The sequence below is a fragment of the Brachycentrus maculatus genome, unplaced genomic scaffold, assembly GCF_059751285.1.
Source record: "Brachycentrus maculatus isolate JH-2025_06_01 unplaced genomic scaffold, ASM5975128v1 h1tg000076l, whole genome shotgun sequence".
Taxonomy (NCBI): Eukaryota; Metazoa; Arthropoda; class Insecta; order Trichoptera; family Brachycentridae; genus Brachycentrus; species Brachycentrus maculatus.
This window is the reverse complement of record NW_028280830.1, coordinates 53593-73736: the sequence shown is the minus strand read 5'-3', so window position 1 is coordinate 73736 and position 20144 is coordinate 53593. Positions and strand designations below refer to the sequence as shown.

Below are 20144 nucleotides of genomic sequence, written 5' to 3'. Positions count from 1 at the left end.
TATAAAAAAAGCCCTTACAACACCAACAAACTTTTTCCTTCTTTGTGTGCAAAGTTTCCCTTCTGTTGAACCTTTGCCCCGTATTACGCTGCTGATTGAACGCTCCGAGTAGCTCTGAAATTCGGCTGTTTGAATAATCGACGCGCGTCGTTCTGTTGACTGAACCATTAAATTTAACGCGTGGCTTCACTTTACCACACCTGCGGGATTACGGCTGATTGTTGATTCAAATTATACTCTGTGTATAGATAAAATAAAGGTGATTTTGGAATAAATTTGTTTTTCACTTTACGCAAATTTAGCCCGAAAAAAGCCTTAGCTGCGTTCCGTTTTATAATCAGATATTTAAAACGTAAAAAAAATTGTGTAAAGCTTCAAGAAAAGTATTATAATTTAATTAAAATACGGAACAAAGGCAAAATAAAGGAATGGGTAAACGATCAACAGTTAATTCAATGAAAATTATAATAATGTTTTAATATTTTTTGTGTGTATATCAGAATAAAATAGATAAAAATAATAAAGAAATATATGTCGAAAGAACTCGACCGACAAGACATACAAGGTGGCTTGGTGGGTCTCTAATTAAAATAGGGTAAAATATTTCTAAATATGTTTCTATAAAATCTTTTTAACCAATGTATACTACTACTACTACTACTACTACCATCACGCCGTTTCCCCGCAGGAAATTGTATACATGTAACCAATGTATACAATTTATATAAATAAAAAAAATGTATTTATTAATTAATTATTTAATTCATGTGTTTGGAATTTTGACGTTAGGTTGTAAATATACGCTTTTACACATGTATATATATATATATATATATATATATATATATATATATATATATATATATATATATATATATATATATATATATATATATATATATATATATATATATGTAGTTCTTCTGTTTACCCTTATGCGCACCCGATAGTGCATAGGATACTACATAGGTTGTCAATAAGGGGTAGAATTGGTGAATGTTACACGTTTGTAAAGTGATACTTAAACCAGTCTATGACGGTCGTCAACCCCGTAAATGCCCAGACTTCCATATTCTTCTTCATCTTTGATGAGATGTCAAAAAATAATATGAAAAATACTTCTATAATTGGAGATAATCCAGGTTTGTAAACAAGTATTTTGACACACTAAAAATGTTATAAATTGGTAATTATGATAATTATTTTTACTTTTGGAAAAATAAAAGGTTATGTATGAAAAAAAATATGTATGTTATAAGAGTCTTTTTTTAATGATTCGGTTCAAGATTCAATAAATAAGTTTTCCAACATAGAGAGACATTTGATATTTGAAAAATGCAGAATCATCTTCTGAAGGTAAATTTCTTTGAAATCAAATTATCAGGAAAAATGCATGAAAGTCAATTTATGGCTTAAAACTAATTAAAGTTCTGAGGGTAAGCCAAGTCATCGTCGTCTATAAGATTTAATTAAAATTTATGAGGCGAACAGCTTTTTCTTCCCAGACAAGCTTCTATGAAGATGTATTTATAGTTTACTAAATTGCTTAAGTAAATTCAAGACACACAACCACAAGACATGCCTTCCGTCGAGATTTTGAATTAAGGTTGGATTCATATATTCGTAATTTTTAGTAGTAATATGCTATGGAAGGTGATTGTAAAATCAAGAATATCTTTTTTTTAAAAGAATAACCCGCAAAGTCTCTTAATGCTAAGAGGCTTGTCTGTAGGTAGGATAGTAAGGATAGGGACCTTCTCTATGTGAAAAATACATAACTAATTGAAAATGAATATTTTTAGAATTTATTTTACACTTGGCATTTATGGTCATTTATAGAAATATGTCCCCAATTGTTCGGTAGTAGCAAAATTCTATTGTTTAATATTTAAATACAATTACTGATGTTTGTTAGTGTACTCTTTTGATAGTCAGTTAAATGCTTATAAATAAAAATAATAATTCATTACACATATAAAGACATGAAAGATTGAACTTATTTTAATTGAAAATTATATTTTATCACCTTGTTTTTTTTAATTTTTGTAATTTAAGATGATTAATTATGACGTTGTATTTGTATTATATGACAATTTATTACGGGCTACCTGATTTCAAATATCAATGTGTTTTTTTAATTGTAATTTTCACATTTACAAACATCTCTCTACATGATAAAATAAACTGCTTTAAAAATGAGTTTAAACTTTATTTACCAGAATCTGTATGGGATATTTGAAGAACGTCAAGAGTTCAGGTTTCATGAAATTACTGAAAGCATTCCCACTGTGTGTTAATGCCGAGTGTCGTTCGAAAACTTTGCAGACAGCAATGTTTACGGTCGTATTTTACGCTACCTGGAAGAGCAGACTCAGGAGCTTTAAGCTGCTAAAACGATACACCAATCGTATCATTCTTAGCAAGAGAAACACTCGGATGCTTGCAAGAGCGTGCTGTAAATATATTTCATTAGTAATTAATGGGAATAATTTATATATTCAATTTAAATTTGTATACCTTTGTTTAATTTTATTTGACCAGTGACCGGAGTTTGTAGGTACTGACATAATCAAACAGTTATTTTTATTATACAAAATGTAGTTTCTAAGTTAAAAAATTCTAAAATAAATATGTTATATGTTTTTTGATATTTAAACGATTGTACAAATGTGTTTATCTCTTTGTAAAATAAAATGTAGATACTTAGTTTTCGATTTTTTATTGCTATTTCAAAAGAGTTTTTTTTTTTTCCAAAAACTGGGTTCGATTTACGTTGAAATAACTTACAATACCTAGAATTGGAGTTTATTTAAAAAAAAATATTATTATTATTTTTTGCTTAATTAAAAGATACAATTTTAGTTGCTATAATATTTTGCCATGAGTTTTTTAATTGATGTAAATTATATCATTCACTTACCTTATTACTACCGATTTCATTTATTTCAGAAGTTTGTTTGATAAGGATGGAAAGATTCATAAATAAAGAAAGGAAAGTAAATGCTGGAAAATATGAATGGAGTGCCGAAATCAGTTGCATTATAGAAAAAAAGCAGTGGAAGCAAAATTAGACCCGCAAAACGGAGCCCCAGCCCCTACCCTAATGTATGGAAATGGGGCATGGGAGTAAAAATATAAAAGCGCACATAATTAAGTGTAACTGTGATCACTCAGATGAATGTGTGTCAATACGTTGTATGAAAATGAGAAGTTCAGTGATAAAGTAATGAAAAAAAATGCAAGTCTGATATACGATAAAATTAAGGAAGGTATGTTTAGACATGCGTTATGAATGCGTGAGGAAAGAACGGTACGACAAAGGTATGGGGCAAATTTAGATCAAAATAGAAGCAGAGAAAGACCGAGGAAACTCGGCATGATCAAGCAATTCAAATATTTGGGCGTAGACAGGAAAAAATTCGGGTTAATCGGTGGAAATATAGAGAGTAACCTTACCTTACCCAAATTAAAATTACCTAACCTCACTTAAACCGACCTAATCTAGCTTTACCTAACCTTACTTTACTTGACCTTACTCATTCTACCAAGTATATAGGTAAGTAGGTACCAAGTTTTGATTGTGGAAAAAGCTAAGAATATTTGTAAAGAAATAATTATGTGTCCATCCATATATACATAATAGTAGTAGAATCATATTGTTTTAATATATACATGGTAGCTATGACAGAAAATGGAATATAAAAGTCACTTGTCATTAGCTACATTAACTTATTTTTATATTTTGAATATTTAAAGCACCAACTTTATGGATCATTGTAAAATGAATTTTATTTCTCCAAATAATATACATATGTATTCGGTAAAAAAAATACTCAATATACTTTTAATACAAAAGCATTTTAAAAACGTTTAAAAAAAAGTGTTAAAAACTAAATGATGTTGGTGACTCTTTCATCTTAAAAAAATAACGCAAGACAAACAAAAAATAAAAACAATTTTCTTTGCTTTTAAGCCAGAACTCACAAAATTAATAGGTGCCTTAGCCGACTTACTGAAAATTTATTAAATGTTGTAAAAAAAGTATCTTCAAAGAAGGAAAATAATTTATTTTCCTCCACGAAATGAATTACGTCTATAGCTTTATTAATTAAAGCAGTAAATTTCATTTAACTTTGTATTTCATGTAAATTTATATTTTAAAAAATACGTGCCAAACATTTTGGTCTCCACTGTTTGACTTGAAATGTTTTTGATAATGTTGTTTATCAAAAATAAGGAACCAACTCCTTTTTTCGAAATTGGTTCGGCAATCACTTGCGGTAATATCGATTCATTTTTAATTTGAATTTCACATAGTAAATACCATTTTACCTTAAAATCTATTTTGACGCGTATTTTGATGTATACCGTATTAAAATGTATAAAAACGATGCGGAAGGAATTGAAACACGTGTAATAAAAGATTTTAAGACTTTGAGGTGACAATTCAAATTACTTTTTTTTATTATCTCACCATGGATGAAGAACAATATGGACCTCTGTGCATTTACGGGGCTGGTTTAAGTAATCACTTTACACACGTGTAACATTTACCAATTCTACCCATGATTGACAACCACACTACCTATTTTAATTCTTGGAAATTCTATATATATGATCCAATTTTGAATCATTGTACAAGAATGACAAATATTTTCATTAGTGACATCTATTAGTGAGACGAAAAAGCTCTCATATATCCATGAGAGGTCCGAATCCTAGATTACAATCACATACAAGAGAGAACGAAATTTTTCGTTAACAAAAACTGTTTTTATCACTTTGTCATTCATTTAATAAAATAACAACCATATAAGTATATAGTTTTTTCAACTACTATTTTATTTGACAAGTGCCCAGTTTCGTCGTAACCGACAACATCAGATATCAGACCAGTTTTATCATACCGGTAACGCCGAAACCCGTTCACTGATCAAATAAAATAAAATTAAAAAAAAGTATTATTGTAGTTTTATTCCTATATTACCTCATATCCCTCCTCCATTTTCTTCTCTTTGCAACAGTTACTTTCACCTTAAGCACCTTTCTTTATACTCCACTCCAAGAGTCTGGAAACCGCCGGACCGTTTTAACGATGTGACCTATTCACCATTTGTGTGTTGAGGATATGGGATAGTAATTATTCGACAGTCTGTTTGTGGTAATATCTGTTCAATATAAAATTTGATTATACCACCACTATTCCTTAAAATATGAAAAGTATTGCTATATACTTCGAAACTCGTGTAATACCACATTTTAAAATACCAAGCAAAATTAAGTAAAAAAATGAAAACTAACGCACTAACTTACCATCACGCCGCTTCCCCGCAGGGGTAGGCAGAGAGAATAGAACGCCACACCACTCTGTCCTTGCAAAAATTCTTCGCCTCTTCCACGTTCATGAATCTCCTCATACATACCCGCTGATTGATTCGTCTCCTAACCTGACCACTTTCAAGTATTTGGCAATTTTATTTAATAGTTGAAGTATATAAAATTAAATTTTCACTCAAAAAACATTTTCTGGTAACGGATTTTAAAGGCGTTATCTACGTTATCAAGATAAGTTAAATATTCCTGAGTTGTTGAAAAATCAAAATTAATTTTTTTGTAACATTTACTTTTTGACAGTACAAATCGACATCCTACATCGAAATCTCAAAGTAGATAGAGATAATTAAAGTAAATAAGTAAATATAAATATATCTTTTGTTATTAAGAGTTTGTGATAATGAAAAAATATGCTCACAATTAATTTTTAATAATAAAGGATTAAAAATTAATAATAAAACATTCGTTTGAAAATGCCATCACTAGGCGAAAAACTTATCACAATATTCATTTTTATGTGTTTTTGTTAATAAAATACAACTTAGTACACTCAAAAAAATCTGTGTTCAATTTAAAATTAAATCATAAATAATAAAAGACCTTTTACAAACAAAAAAAGGCAATTTAAATTGTTTTGAGTTGATATTTATTAATATATTTATTTTCCATGATAAAATTCTTTACAACAATAAATAATACACGACTAAACAGTAACAATAAAATACAGAATTCATATTGCTTTAAAAAAATGTTTACAAGAAATCAGTTTTGAATATTTCATTCATCTCGAAGCTTTTTATAATTATTTTAGCTACTTGATTTTATACGTACATTGAATTAATTAAATCACTTAATACTATTTACAATTTATACTTCTAAAGCTGTACAAATCGCTTTTATATAGCTATAGATTAGTCAAAATATGTACACAGTCATCTAATAGGTTAATTTATAAGTATATTTATATATATATATATATATATATATATATATATATATATATATATATATATATATATATATATATATATATATATATATATATATATATATATATATATATATATATATATATATATATATATATATATATATATATATATATATATATATATATATATATATATATATATATATATATATATATATATATATATATATATATATATATATATATATATATATATATATATATATATATATATATATATATATATATATATATATATATATATATATATATATATATATATATATATATATATATATATATATATATATATATATATATATATTGAAAGTAAAACAGGTGGCTGATTCTTTATTTGGTGTAAATTATTTGCCTTGCCAAATTTATATAAATAAGGTCAGTGTACAATTTCAAAACGTATTTTGGTTGCCATTTTTCAGTTAATTGTAGAATTATATTAAATTTTCATTTGTCTCCGTATTTTTTACTTTGTTGACAAATCGATCCATTTTGTCGAAAAACAATGGTTTCTTAAATGAAACGATCAAAAAATTTGTCGGGCCTATATTTCGTTTCGACTTTTTTAATCTTCTTATATTGTAACCTGTTAGAAATAATATATTTATATGGAAGTCTGAGCATCTCGGGGCTAAAACATGGCATTTGGCTGGCTTAAGCGATCACTTTACAAACTTGCGTAAAGTTCACCATTCTGCCCAATTTTAAATATACATATTGCACTAATTCATGAAACTTTTAAAACTCTTGTACATATTTTGCAATTATCTTATATTCTACCTTATACCGGCAAGATATTCAATACATTCATGAAATATGGCCGATTATTACGTCATCAGTCGTTGCCAGGTCGTAAGCCCTGGGATGCTTAGACTTTCATATATACAAGTTTTATATCAAGTTGAGACACTTTGAAAAAATTTACATCTCATCCGTAATGTGAATTATCAAGTGTCTGATATAATAAATAATATTGATATTTGAAAATAATATGACTAAGACCGACTCTGTCGGACTGTAGATGACAGTAAAGTAACAGTTTAAAATTCTGTTGTCAATCATCTTCACCGTAATTTGTTTAATACCCTCCAGAGTAATGAATTCCATTTCCAGGTTCCATTGTATTTTTACCTTACTTCTTATGTATGTTGCAGGTACATTAAATCAAATATTTATCTTATGTAGAGCAAAACCTAGATATAACTGACCTCTATTTAATGAACTATGGATTTAACGGACAAAAATCCGGTCAGTAAAAATTATATGTATTTACGTTATTTTATGGAGTTGATCATAAAAAAGACACAGCAAACTTCATATGTGCAAAAACACTTGATTCTTAGATATCAAAAATCAACGTAACTTCACGACGAGTTTTCGAAGACAAAAAAAAAGAATTTTGCTTGTGTTTTGTATAGTTTATTTATATTTATATACAGTATTCATATTTTCAAAAAAAAGTTTATTGATTAACTTTTCTGAAAGTCTTTTGTATAACGTACTCGTACTTTTGCTTTTGACGGACACCCCTTCTCCTTAATAAGTCTATTATATCGCGGTCTTACTGTATTTACCATCAACATACTTTGTAATGTCTGCAGCATAACAATTGTGATTTCAATATATAATAAAATACCAAGAACTCAGTACTTATATTGTTACATGAAATGTGATTACATGACACGATGATTTCATTGCACACGTAATATAGTATGTAGAATTTAAGACATAAAATAAAATAAATTACGTAAAAGCTGTTATAACTTTTTGTTTCAAAATAAAGCATCATACTAAAAAGTACGTGAAAACATATGAATACCTACTTCACATTGAATTTGAATAAGATTGTCATTTTTTTCCTTTTTTATAAAGAGTATGTTATTACCTACCCCCTGAATCGAATAATCCTATTCTGTATGTATTTATAATAACCATGAAAAACAAATACCGATAATTTTTATACCCTCCTAGGAGTCGAACCATTATACGACATTTTGGAGGCACATTGATTTTCAAAATAAATAATAATTGACAGGCATTCATTCAGGTAAACTGATACGAAGAAGTTATTTAAATAGAATATACGTACAATAAAACATCATTGATGGTATTTAGTGATCTCTTCGTATTCTGTGAATTATATTCACCAACTGATTTATAATTTAATTGTAAGTCGAATATTTGTATTTTGCCTTTTAGTAGTTTTTGTAGTTTTGTTTCATTTTTCATTTACAATTTTCAAAATTTCAATTTGCCTGTTAAAATTTATTGCCTCGGGAGTGGAAATTTTATACATGTTTCCAATGTTCATTTTGATCCAATACACATACTAGAAAATCCTGAAAATGCAGTATTTGCACCAAAATATTGTTAGTAATTTATCAATACTATTTTTACTTTTAAACTTTCTAAAAAACATTCATTCTATTTCTTTGATTTCAATAATATACAATAAAATATGAAATATCGATTGCCCAGTGTAAAAAGAGATAAGTTTAGAAATTATTTTTTTTTCAAAATTGGTATCAGTTTTGTATGGAAACAATTAAAATAAAAAATAGTAGAATTCAATATTGAATACTTCATTTATTGAATCAGTAGTCACTTTGTGGTAATACCTGTCCATTTTAAATCAAATTTTACTCGGTAATAGCACTATTCGGTAAATTTAAATATGAATTAGTTATTAACCAAGTAAAACTTAAATAAAAATTGATTAAAAATGTTCACAGTATATAAAATCGAAACTGTTTCAAAAATCTCAATGGAAAAAATAACATATTTGTTAGATTTTTTTTTCGATTAACATTAAATCTCGAAAAGGCAATGAATCATTTTAAAGTGATTTTCTCACAACTACACTTCTTTCTATAATCAAAATGTAACTTTGTTTTAAAATCAATATAAATATTTTATTTTAACTTAATTATAATGTCTACCGGTTTCGAAGCTCACTATTTCTTTATCAAGACTGACTAATACTTGATTTATTACTACTTGATAAAGACACGGTTAGCTTCGAAACTGGTAGACATTATAATTAAGATATAATTAAATATTTATAGTGATAAAAAAATAAGCATTTTTTAAATTTTAAAATGGGAAATCCCAAAGTTAGTGCTTAAAATATAAATCATATACAATTCTTTCATTTATCTTTTATACTGGGCAATCGAAAAGTTTGTGCACACAATCTAAAAACACAAAACGTGCGATATATGTACGAGTATGTATAATTTAACACGAAATCTTAGGAAAAACAGCATTTTTTCATTTTCCACCTAATAAAAATTCAAAATTTATTTCCTATTTTACAAAAAGTTTCCAACATGTTTTCATGAAGTTGCCGTTTTAAAAAAATACTTATTTGACCATGACGATATTATTTACTTAAAAAAATTAAACTTGTGGTTATTAGTGAGACAAAGACTAAAAAAATTTTTTTTCGAAGATATGTCAAAAAGATTACTTTTTTATGCATAAATACAAAGAAAATATAAGTAAGTATATATGTTTTTATCATCAAGCAAAAAAAACGGACAAAAAAAGGGATTAATTATGAAATTTGTTTTAAACGAGCAGTGAAGTCAATAAACAAATATTTGATAGCCCTTTTGAATTGAATGTTCTGTTGGCCATATTTGTTAGTAAAATGTATATTTTTTTATCTCAAAATCAAAGAAACAGTATCGAAAATCGGAAAGAAATCGAACAACCCATCATTCTTTGGAAAGTCAAAAATGTATTAAAATAAAACGTCAACAGTATGTATGGTTATACTAAGAATATTAATAATTAAATAATTTAAAAAATAAGAGTATAATACCTACTTGTTTAGGTATTAACCAAGGAATTTCTGGTTAGTGTTTTTTGTATTTGTTTTTCTTAAAACACAAAATGAGATTTTCACAAATTTTGGATTATGGACAATGCATTATGTTAACAAAATATTTTTATTTTATTTGTATACGTAAAATACGTTTTCATGAAAACTTCAATACTTAAATGATATCAGATATTCTTGAATATTTTCTTTTCACTGAGATTTTATTTTTAATTTATTTTAAACATGCACACTTTAAAGATATTGATGATGTTAATGATTTGGATTATGGAGAATGCATTATGTTAACAAAATATTTTTATTTTATTTGTGTACGTAAAATACGTTTTAATGAAAACTTCAATATTAAAATGGTATCAAATATTCTTGAATATTTTTTTTTCACTGAGATTTTTTTTTAAATTTATTAAAAACATGCACGTTTTAAATATATTGATATATATTTTAATGTAATTTATGTTTTAATGTCACATTAATGCCTTTATGATTCGGTTGTAACTGACCCCTGTGAAAAAGTAAGGAATAGCAGGCTTAATTTAATTGACACTTTTATTGGAGCTGATAAACCAGTGTTAAAAATTATAAATTCATTAAAAAATTGAAGATGTGTGTGATTATTACTAAGCGATTATATTTTTATATTTCATGTAAGGACTTTATATTTTCTATTGCAGTTCCGTTTCTACATCAACCTCCATTTCCTCCTTATGTGTATTCAGTTTTTATAGTTATTTTTTAAATGTTCAAAATCTCAAAACAATATTTTGAATGTATACTTTTTTCACTATTTCGTTATCCTATTTAATCGATTTGCAAAAATTAGTAAATTGATGTTTTCAGAATAAACGTAATGTAAGTAAAAACAAATGATTATTTCTTAAAATACAGAAAAACGAATTCAATGAGTTCAATTCAACCCTCATTTTCTAAAAATAAAATGACGGTTGGGAGGATAGTAAAAAGCTGATTAAATTTTAAATAAGGTTTTATATTAGCTTAAAGGAATGAAATAAAGCTCCATTTTATTGCACCGTACCCAGTTCTGACTTGAGTTTATTGTAAGACTACCGTTTACTCTTTGCATCGTAAAACCTGTCTCAAAATTATGTACTTTAGTTAGTAGATGGAACATGAAAAACTGCACATTAGATATTTAAATAAATTAAATGTTATTTATTCTATTGTAAATACAACGTCATAATGTATCTAGTACTTAAGTACCCATATCGCATTTTAAAATTAAAATTAAATATTATACAACGCTAAAATTATATAGACTAGACAGTTTGCACTCTCACTGGTATCGTAATCTTTAGTCAGTTCTTTAATCGTCAAATAAAATTGAGAATAAGTGGATATTAATAATCATCTTTTTCTTAATTTTATTTTTTATAAATATTTTCTATATCTTTCACCGAAAACATTAATTAAATAGCTTGAATGCCTTAAAATTATATTTTTGTCTATTTAGATCACAGTGTTGTCTTTGTCGGAGACGACCGGGCTTTCGGATCATAGAAAGCTTTCAGAAGTTCGTTCTTTAAGCTCTCCCTCGTCAGCTGTTACTATTTCGACAGTCTCCTCGTAAACCTGCTTGTTCAGGCTGTTGACAGCGCAGTAGTGCTGCTCGGGGTCTCCGTACTGGCTGTGGTAGAACTCTTCTCTCATCATGTGGTTCAGATTCGAGCATCTGAAGTAAAGGATTTCCTGGAAAGGTTTCCGGAAGTCCTTGTTTAGGGTGGCGTAGATTATAGGGTTAAGCAAGCTGTTGGCGTATCCTAGCCACAGGAAGAGGCTTGCTAGGGAATGCGGGATCATGTCCTGATCTGGCAAGAAGGGTCTGACGAGGGCCAAGACGAAAAAAGGCAGCCAGCAGAAGATGAATGCGGACATGATAATCCCTAAAGTCGTGGAAGCTTTTCTCTCTTTAGCTAGTTGAAACCTCAACTTTTTCTGGTGAGGAGAACTGTTAACATTACCCTGAAAATCTTTATGGTCTTTCTGACCTTTGAAAACGCTGAGAGAGTCTCGTTTTTTGAAGGTATTAGATTTGTTCGATTGCTTCTTATTTTGTTGTTGTTTGGTTTTCGTTTGGGCTAGGTTTTGTTGGGCGTCTGTCTGGACTATGGCTGCAGTAGCTCTGTTGATGGGAGTTTGAAGCATCGGGCACTGCGACTCGTTGGACTTTCTTTGCTCTCCAGAGAAGCAACGACCGATGGTTGACAACGACTTCTCCACGCCACACTGAAAAGAAACAAAACACACTCTTAATAGTTTATTCAACAGCTCATAAATATTATGAGCCCTTTAACGAAGGCGATGATACATATGTAGAGTACTACGTTAGATCGCCACAATATAAATTTGATCATTCATTAAAATAAACAGAGCTTATGAGCCCTGCGCTTTTAAGACGTAACAATGAAATTAATTTGATGGGATTTGTTTCATTTGAAAAAGTCTTATCATTAAAAAAGATCATGAAAAAGCTAAAAATAAAGATTTATTACAGGACATTAAAAACTAAGTTGCATATGTGTATGGTAGTTGTAAAAACTTGAGTAGTTTGAACACAGTAATATGTATAAGTCTTTTGAAAAAACAACGTTTTCCCAACCATGAGTCCATTAAAATCACATTAGCGAAATTTTCAGAATATGATCATAAAAGTAAATAAATTTTTTGGTTGGAAAAGTTGCAAATAATTAAGAAAGAAAACTGCACGTACCTATTTTTAATTCAAAATATCTTAGTACATTTTACTTATTAAAAAATTCCAATAAAATATTTATTTTTCTTAAACTTCTTTTGAAAATTAAAAAGATTTCTTTAAACCGTGAAATTTGAATTTAAGAAACACACGCCATTTGAAACGGTATGATTCTAATCAATCCAACGCGATGCTCATTAGTGTGAAAAAGATTAGATCACTTTCTCTTTAAATTAGTGAAATTAACTAACAAAAAGTTAAAAATGAAATTTTTTATTTATTTATACATCTCATTTTGATTATTTAAAGATGGCAAAAATCTAAAACTTTTTAAACTGAGGTGCATTGAGCTTTTGTGTTGTTCTCAGAGGTATCCGTTACTTTTATGTAAGGATCTAACTAAACACAGAGGAAGTTTATACAATACATATCATTGTAAAAGCTAATTTTTCTCATGTTTTAGAAAAGACGATCCTGCAAAGCAGACTTGGAAACAGTTTAAAGCTACGGTAACATTAAAGGAAACTGCTACGGAACATATACGTTAACTTAATGTCAACACTGTTACTTCTTGAAAAGCTTTTCTGTTAGCTATTCATGTTGTTTCTACACTCACGTGAGCTTTCTGAGATAACTAACAATGGTTAGACATTAACAGGAAATTTTAATTGTAACTTTACCAGTGTGTTCAAATACTTGTTCACAAATCTCGATTTTGTCCTAGTATGAATTATTTTTTACATTTTTTTGACAATTTCCATAATTTCTATAATTTTAGAATGTCTAGAATTTCAGAATGTTCTGAAGTTAATTTAAAAAAAATAACCAACATGTCATTCCACGAAGTTAATGCCGAATCAATAAATAATATAACTGTTTTTATGACTTAAAATGTTTCACTTGCATTGCGCGAGTCCCACGCGTATTTCAGCATTTTTCTGATTGCCCTATTTTGCATCATAATGGAGCATTGCATTCCTTTATGTTGCATTACATATTCTGCATGTTATTTATGGCCGCATTAGTCTGTTGCATTTTTAAAAATAAATCACATGCCATGTTGTAGCTAGTACTCTGAAATCCTTCAATTCGTTCTACGTAATTACATGATTGCATGTTATGCAGTCCGTTTATCATAATTTTGCTGTATTTGGTATTTTGATGCTAAGATATACTTGATTTGTCGGTACTATCTGACTGAAAAATTCTCTTAGTTAAATAATATTAGTTTTTGACATCTCATAAAAGATGAAGAAGAATATGGAAGTCTGGGCATTCACGGGGCTGACGACCGTCGTAGGCTGGTTTAAGTAATGACTTTACACACGTGTAACATTCAACAAGTCTACCCATTATTGACAACCACACTACTCAAATTCTTGGAATTTCTTTATATATGAACTAATTTTGAAATATTGTTCTTGAATCCATAGAGCTACACTAGAGGCATCTATTGGTGAGATGAAAAACCCCGTAAATGTGCTCTTAAATGCCCAGACTTGCATATTCTTCTTCATCTTTAATGAGATGTAAAAAAAAAATACTCCTATAATCGGAGATAATCCAGATTTGTGAACAAGTATTTGGACACACTCAAAATGTTGTAAACTAAATATAACCTAAAACATATGTTGGTATATAAAATATGATGTTTAATGCGAATTGTGAGCCTACTTAAGTAAACACAGGTGATAAAAATTTGGGCAATCGTTGATAAGCCTGCTTTCATCTCTAACGTTGATCGTCCTCAGGCGTTCTCTTTTTTTTTATTATTTAATAATAGAGTCGAAAATCCCGATGCGCACGTTCTTCACGCAACAAAGCGCCTCGTTCGTATAGATTTTAGCTATTCCTAGGTGTGTTATCTTAAAAAAACTAGACTTTTTTCCGTGGCACACCAAGTAATCACCACGGTACACCAATGTGCTGCGGCCCACACTTTGCGGAACACTGATCTACAGTACTACTAACTAACCATCACGCCGCTTCCCCGCAGGGGTAGGCAGAGAGAATAGTACGCCACACCACTCTGTCCTTGCGAACATTCTTCGCCTCTTCCGCGTTCATGCATCTCCTCATACATACCCGCCGATTGTTACGACTCTTAACCTAACCACTTTCAAGTATTTGGTATACCTGATCGTGCCATGTTTTTCTCGGTCTACCTCTGCTCCTTTTTCCACTTACATTCGCCTCATAAATTTGTTTTACCGTTCTTTCCTCACTCATTCGTTCTACATGTCCAAACCATCTCAACACACCTTTCTTAATTTTATCGATAATGCTTATCTCGGCTTTGCATTTCTTCCTTATTTCACTATACGCACATCTATCATACATCGTTTTGTCGCACATTCTTCTGAGAGATCGCATTTCGACTGTGTTCACTCTACTTTCATCCTTCTTTTGCCAACTCCATGTTTCACTTCCATACATTTGGGTTGGAACCAGGACTCCGTTGTGCACTGCCAGTTTAGCTTCCGATGATAGGTTTTGCTGATAGGTTGTAATAAAAACTGAGTTGTAATATAAAAGCTTCTACTCTTACTGGGAAAAAAAACTAACGCCTTCTGAAAATAATAACTAAGTTGTTTTCTCTTTAATTAACCATTCAGAATGGCTGAAATTGTTGGCATGTTTATTCAGAAGCCTTCCCATTAAATATTTGCCAATTTTTGTTCACCTGTTGAGTTGAGCCCCGTTTCAGCGCGTTCCTGAAATACGCCACTACTGAAAGTCGAGCGTCCTGAATTTATGAAAGTTTGTTTTCGTCAAAGTTAAACACGAGCCAACCGTATCAATTAGTCTCGTACAATTTCAATTGGTTAACATTCAGTTTGAAAACTAAAATACACGATTGAGAAACGTTTACCTTTCCGAACAAAAAAATAGTAATTATAGTACAAACTTGCACATGAAAAATATTGTTTATATTTTAAATATAAACCACGATGAAAAATTCATTTTAATTTGAATAAATATCAATTATATACGACCATTTTTGAATTTAGTATTGTACATTTGAATTTAGTATTGTTAAAACGGCTAGTTATTGCTAATAGATGATTTCATCAACTGGTGAAAATACTTACTCTTAAAAATGGTGTTAAACAAGTGTAATTAGGCAAGTATATGTCAATATTAGAATCATCATATTGTTACACACACACACATACACACACTCACACACACACACACACACTCACACACACAAACTCACACACACATACACACACATACACACACATACACACACACATACACACACACATACACACACATACACACACACATACACACACATACATATATATAAATATTATACTTGACAAAATATAAATTATCTTTTGGATCGAATTCAGAGCAAAATATTTCGGTAGAATGAATCGAACCCTGATCCGCACTCAATGGTGCATAGGGCACTGCATCATATAAACGCAGTGTTATTAAGTAAAGGTGATCAGCTCTCCGCTTCAGGTACCAGTCCAGGGTAATATTGAATATATATTAGAGTGAAAAAATCACTTATATTTATTTGACCCACCCTGGGAATCGAATTTGACCCACTCCAGAACGGCAGCCCAGCGTGCTGACTATATCACTACGGAGGCGGACATGAATAAATAATAGTTTGAAAAATCTGACAACTTTGAAATCTTATTTCATTTTCTTAAGTACCTGCAAAAAACAGTGAAGCAAGTAGAAAAGTAAAGTATTAGAAAATGAAAAGTATTCATGGTACTTACAGAAGCATTAGTCCCGACAGATGACGATCTCGGAGCCGGTTGCGTTGACTGTCTCCCCTGAAGAAGTCTCGACTCTGCCGCTCCACCGTTCTTCACGTTGATTTCCAGGTAACAGTGGCTCTCCAAGTGCGACTGGGCTCTCTTCTCTTCCATCACAATCTTCCTCGCGGCCCTGAAGATCTTGTAATACACCACCATCATGACGATCAGTGGGATGTAGAAGGACCCCAGCGTGGCGTAGATCTGGTAGCCAAAGTTCTGACAGACAACGCACTGGGACGTACCCCCCTCGTTACCCAAGATCAACAGCGGAGGCAGTGATATACAAGCCGCCCCCAACCAAACGAGAAACACACAAAAAATCATTCTTCTAGGAGTTCTTTTCACACCGTATTCCAAAGGCTTCGTTATCGCGTAATATCTATCTACCGAGATCATGCAAAGGTTCAAGATGCTGGCGGCGCATGATAACACGTCTATCGACACCCAAAAATCACAAAGTACGCGTCCGAACGGCCAAGTTCCCAGCACTTCGTACACCATAGCCATCGGCATCACGAGTGTGGCTACACATAAATCACTCACAGCTAAAGACACTAGTAGGTAATTGCAAGGACGACGGAGCTTTCTGACTAAGCATACAGCTATACAGACAAGGATGTTACCCACAATCGTTCCTATTATCACGAACAATAAAATAATCGATATTATCACTTGCACTATGATGTTGTATTGAGAGTCCATACCAGGAAACCAAGGGTTCGAAGAGCTGTCATTAGTAGCGTTGAAATCATTGGACAAGCTTTCATTGTCGAAGTGTTTTAACGGATTGATTGTGATTGTTGTAGAAGGGATTAAAGTGGTGATGGAGTTTTGGGTAGCGGAAATATGGAAGGATTGGTTAGTTTGAAGGGAAGAAGACACCGCTTGCGGTTGTTTGAAAATAAGCAAGAAAAAAATGGCGAAAGCTGAAGACAGAGTTAGGTCGAGCGGTGAATTGTGAGGTAGATTGTTATGGGACGCCATACGATTTATGGTGTTCCGTTTTATCGGAATGGCACCTTGTTTAAATAATGACTATTATAACACTGCACACATTTTTAATCCACCACTTTATGTCCTTTAAATAAGAGACGTATAATTTTTAACTTTTTTTCAGTCATTGTATATCACTGTTGTAATTATGGTAACGAAATTGAACGCCTTCTTGAATGTAATCATCATTTTTCTTAATCCTCGGAAGCTTGCGCGGCCTCGAAGTTTCCCCGAAGGCCATTTTCAGATTTTCTGCAAATTAAAAAAAAAAACACAACACATTAGATCTCTACACGGCAAGTGAGAACGTAAGCGTGGAATAAGATAACAGAGTAATAATGTGATAAATGAGTTTAGGTAATGTGCGAAATTCTGACATTTCAAAAGGATATTTCGGTTGAACTATTAATTTAAATTATGCAAAACCAAGAGACTCAAACAAGCGCACATAATACATAACGTTAATTACTTATTCAGCGAATATCCTGCTAAATTGTTTAAAGAGAACGTACATCTTAACAAAAGATTATATTTTCAACAAAAATATATTTTCTGACAAAGAGAGAATTTATAAATATTTATATTTATATATATATATATATATATATATATATATATATATATATATATATATATATATATATATATATATATATATATATATATATATATATATATATATATATATATATATATATATATATATATATATATATATATATATATATATATATATATATATATATATATATATATATATATATATATATATATATATATATATATATATATATATATATATATATATATATATATATATATGTGAAAACATGGTTTTCCATGTTTGAGTATAAAAATAAAACAGTTGTTACATTTTACTCTTGAGTTTATAAATGTTAACATGACTAGTTTCAAGAACAACAGATATTCTTAAAAAAGTTACTAAGTTTTTGTCTAAATACACATTTAATCATTTTATAAATACCTTTTTTAAATGATCAAACAAGATAATTTTTCCCTACCCTGTGAAATTGGTTAAATGTATCAATGTTTTAAATTAAAATTCTCATTACTTTCGTCCTTTCCGGACTTTTCCAACGGACATTTCCGACTATAGAAAATTGAAACGTCAAATAAATTGTGAGCGTATACATTTTTCTCGATTAAATTTCATATCGAAAATACCACGCTGTTTCTATTTTTCTGACAATTATTCCACAAAATGGACCCAGAAACTTTATACACGTAAAAATATTTTGAAAGTAGCGGTCGGAGATAGAATCCCTCTGGACTTTTTTGAAATGCGATCGAGTTTAGAGAAGGGAAGTTTATTTTACCCCGTATTATATTTAGCAAGGGAGGTTTTCGATAATGCAATTCCTTGGGGCCATCACTTTAGGGTACGGAAAAATACGTGTATTCAATGCTTAGACGATCATCCCAATTTTAAGTAATACTTGAGGAAATCGATTTAAGGGTCTTATAAGGCTCACTGCACGCGAGATGATGATTTAATATTTTAGGGGTGGCCATTATACCATCTTGAACTACATCTCTTGAAACATTAATGGTTGAACAATTTTGAATTTAAATTGAATTCTGTCAGAAACAGTTGTGGAAATTTCAATCATTATTCGGGACTGACAAACAAGTCATGGAGGCTATATTTTCCTAAGCCTAGTAAACCAACCCTGTTATGCTTTTTAATCTATGTTAATTTCCAATTGTGCACAGGGCACTAGAATATATTTACACAGCGTTAAATGGATCGTTGACTATACGAGACAGGATGAGTGTTTACTAAAAAATTAATGAATATTTTACCAAACATGCTGTCTCCCTTTCCTAAGAAATAAAAATTAAATTAAACCAACTAACTAACCACTATGCCACTTCCCCAAAAGAGCAGACAGAGAGAATAGAACGCCACAAAAATCTGTCTTTACAAACATTCTTTGCCTCTTCCACATTCGTGCAGCTCATCATACATATCGATTATTCCTACATCTAACCAGACCACTTTCAAATATTTAAAATACTTAATCATGTAATTCACCGATTTCTTTGATGTTTCAACACAAAGTAACATTTTCGTATATGGCAGTGCCATCTGTCAGATGCTTTCAAGTGTGACATACTTGATCATGCCAAGTTTTCATCGGTTTTCCTCTGCTACAAATTATTACTAACCCTATTATCTTTCCAATTACATTCGCTTCATAAATTTCTTTTACCGTTCTTTTCTCACTCATTCCTTCCACATGTCCAAGTCATCTTAACACACCTTTCTTTATTATTTGATAATGCTTAAAATAAATCTAAAAACCGTCTCCTTTATATCCATAAGGAGTGTTGGAAAATTGAAAATACTCGTATGTTCCGCTTAAAATAAATAATGACGCTCCTTCCCTATTATTTTACATTATAAATGTAGCCATTAATAACGAGGCCTAATAAAAAACCATTGTAAAAATAAGTAATGGTACT

At 30.1% G+C, this 20144-nt stretch overlaps 1 protein-coding gene across 1 annotated transcript in view; it reads right to left on the bottom strand.

Moving 5' to 3' along the window:
• Positions 1 to 10562: 10562 nt before the first annotated feature.
• Positions 10563 to 20144, bottom strand: part of LOC148311104 (5-hydroxytryptamine receptor 1-like) — a 53910-nt gene continuing 44328 nt past the window's right edge. Inside the window, exons 2-3 of the mRNA XM_088257230.1 lie at positions 16623 to 17909; positions 10563 to 12410 (exon numbers count right to left, since the gene is read on the bottom strand). Coding sequence (XP_088113356.1) covers positions 11679 to 12410; positions 16623 to 17648 — 1758 coding nt within the window. The 5' untranslated portion in view covers positions 17649 to 17909 and the 3' untranslated portion in view covers positions 10563 to 11678. The remainder of the gene's footprint in view (positions 12411 to 16622; positions 17910 to 20144) is intronic.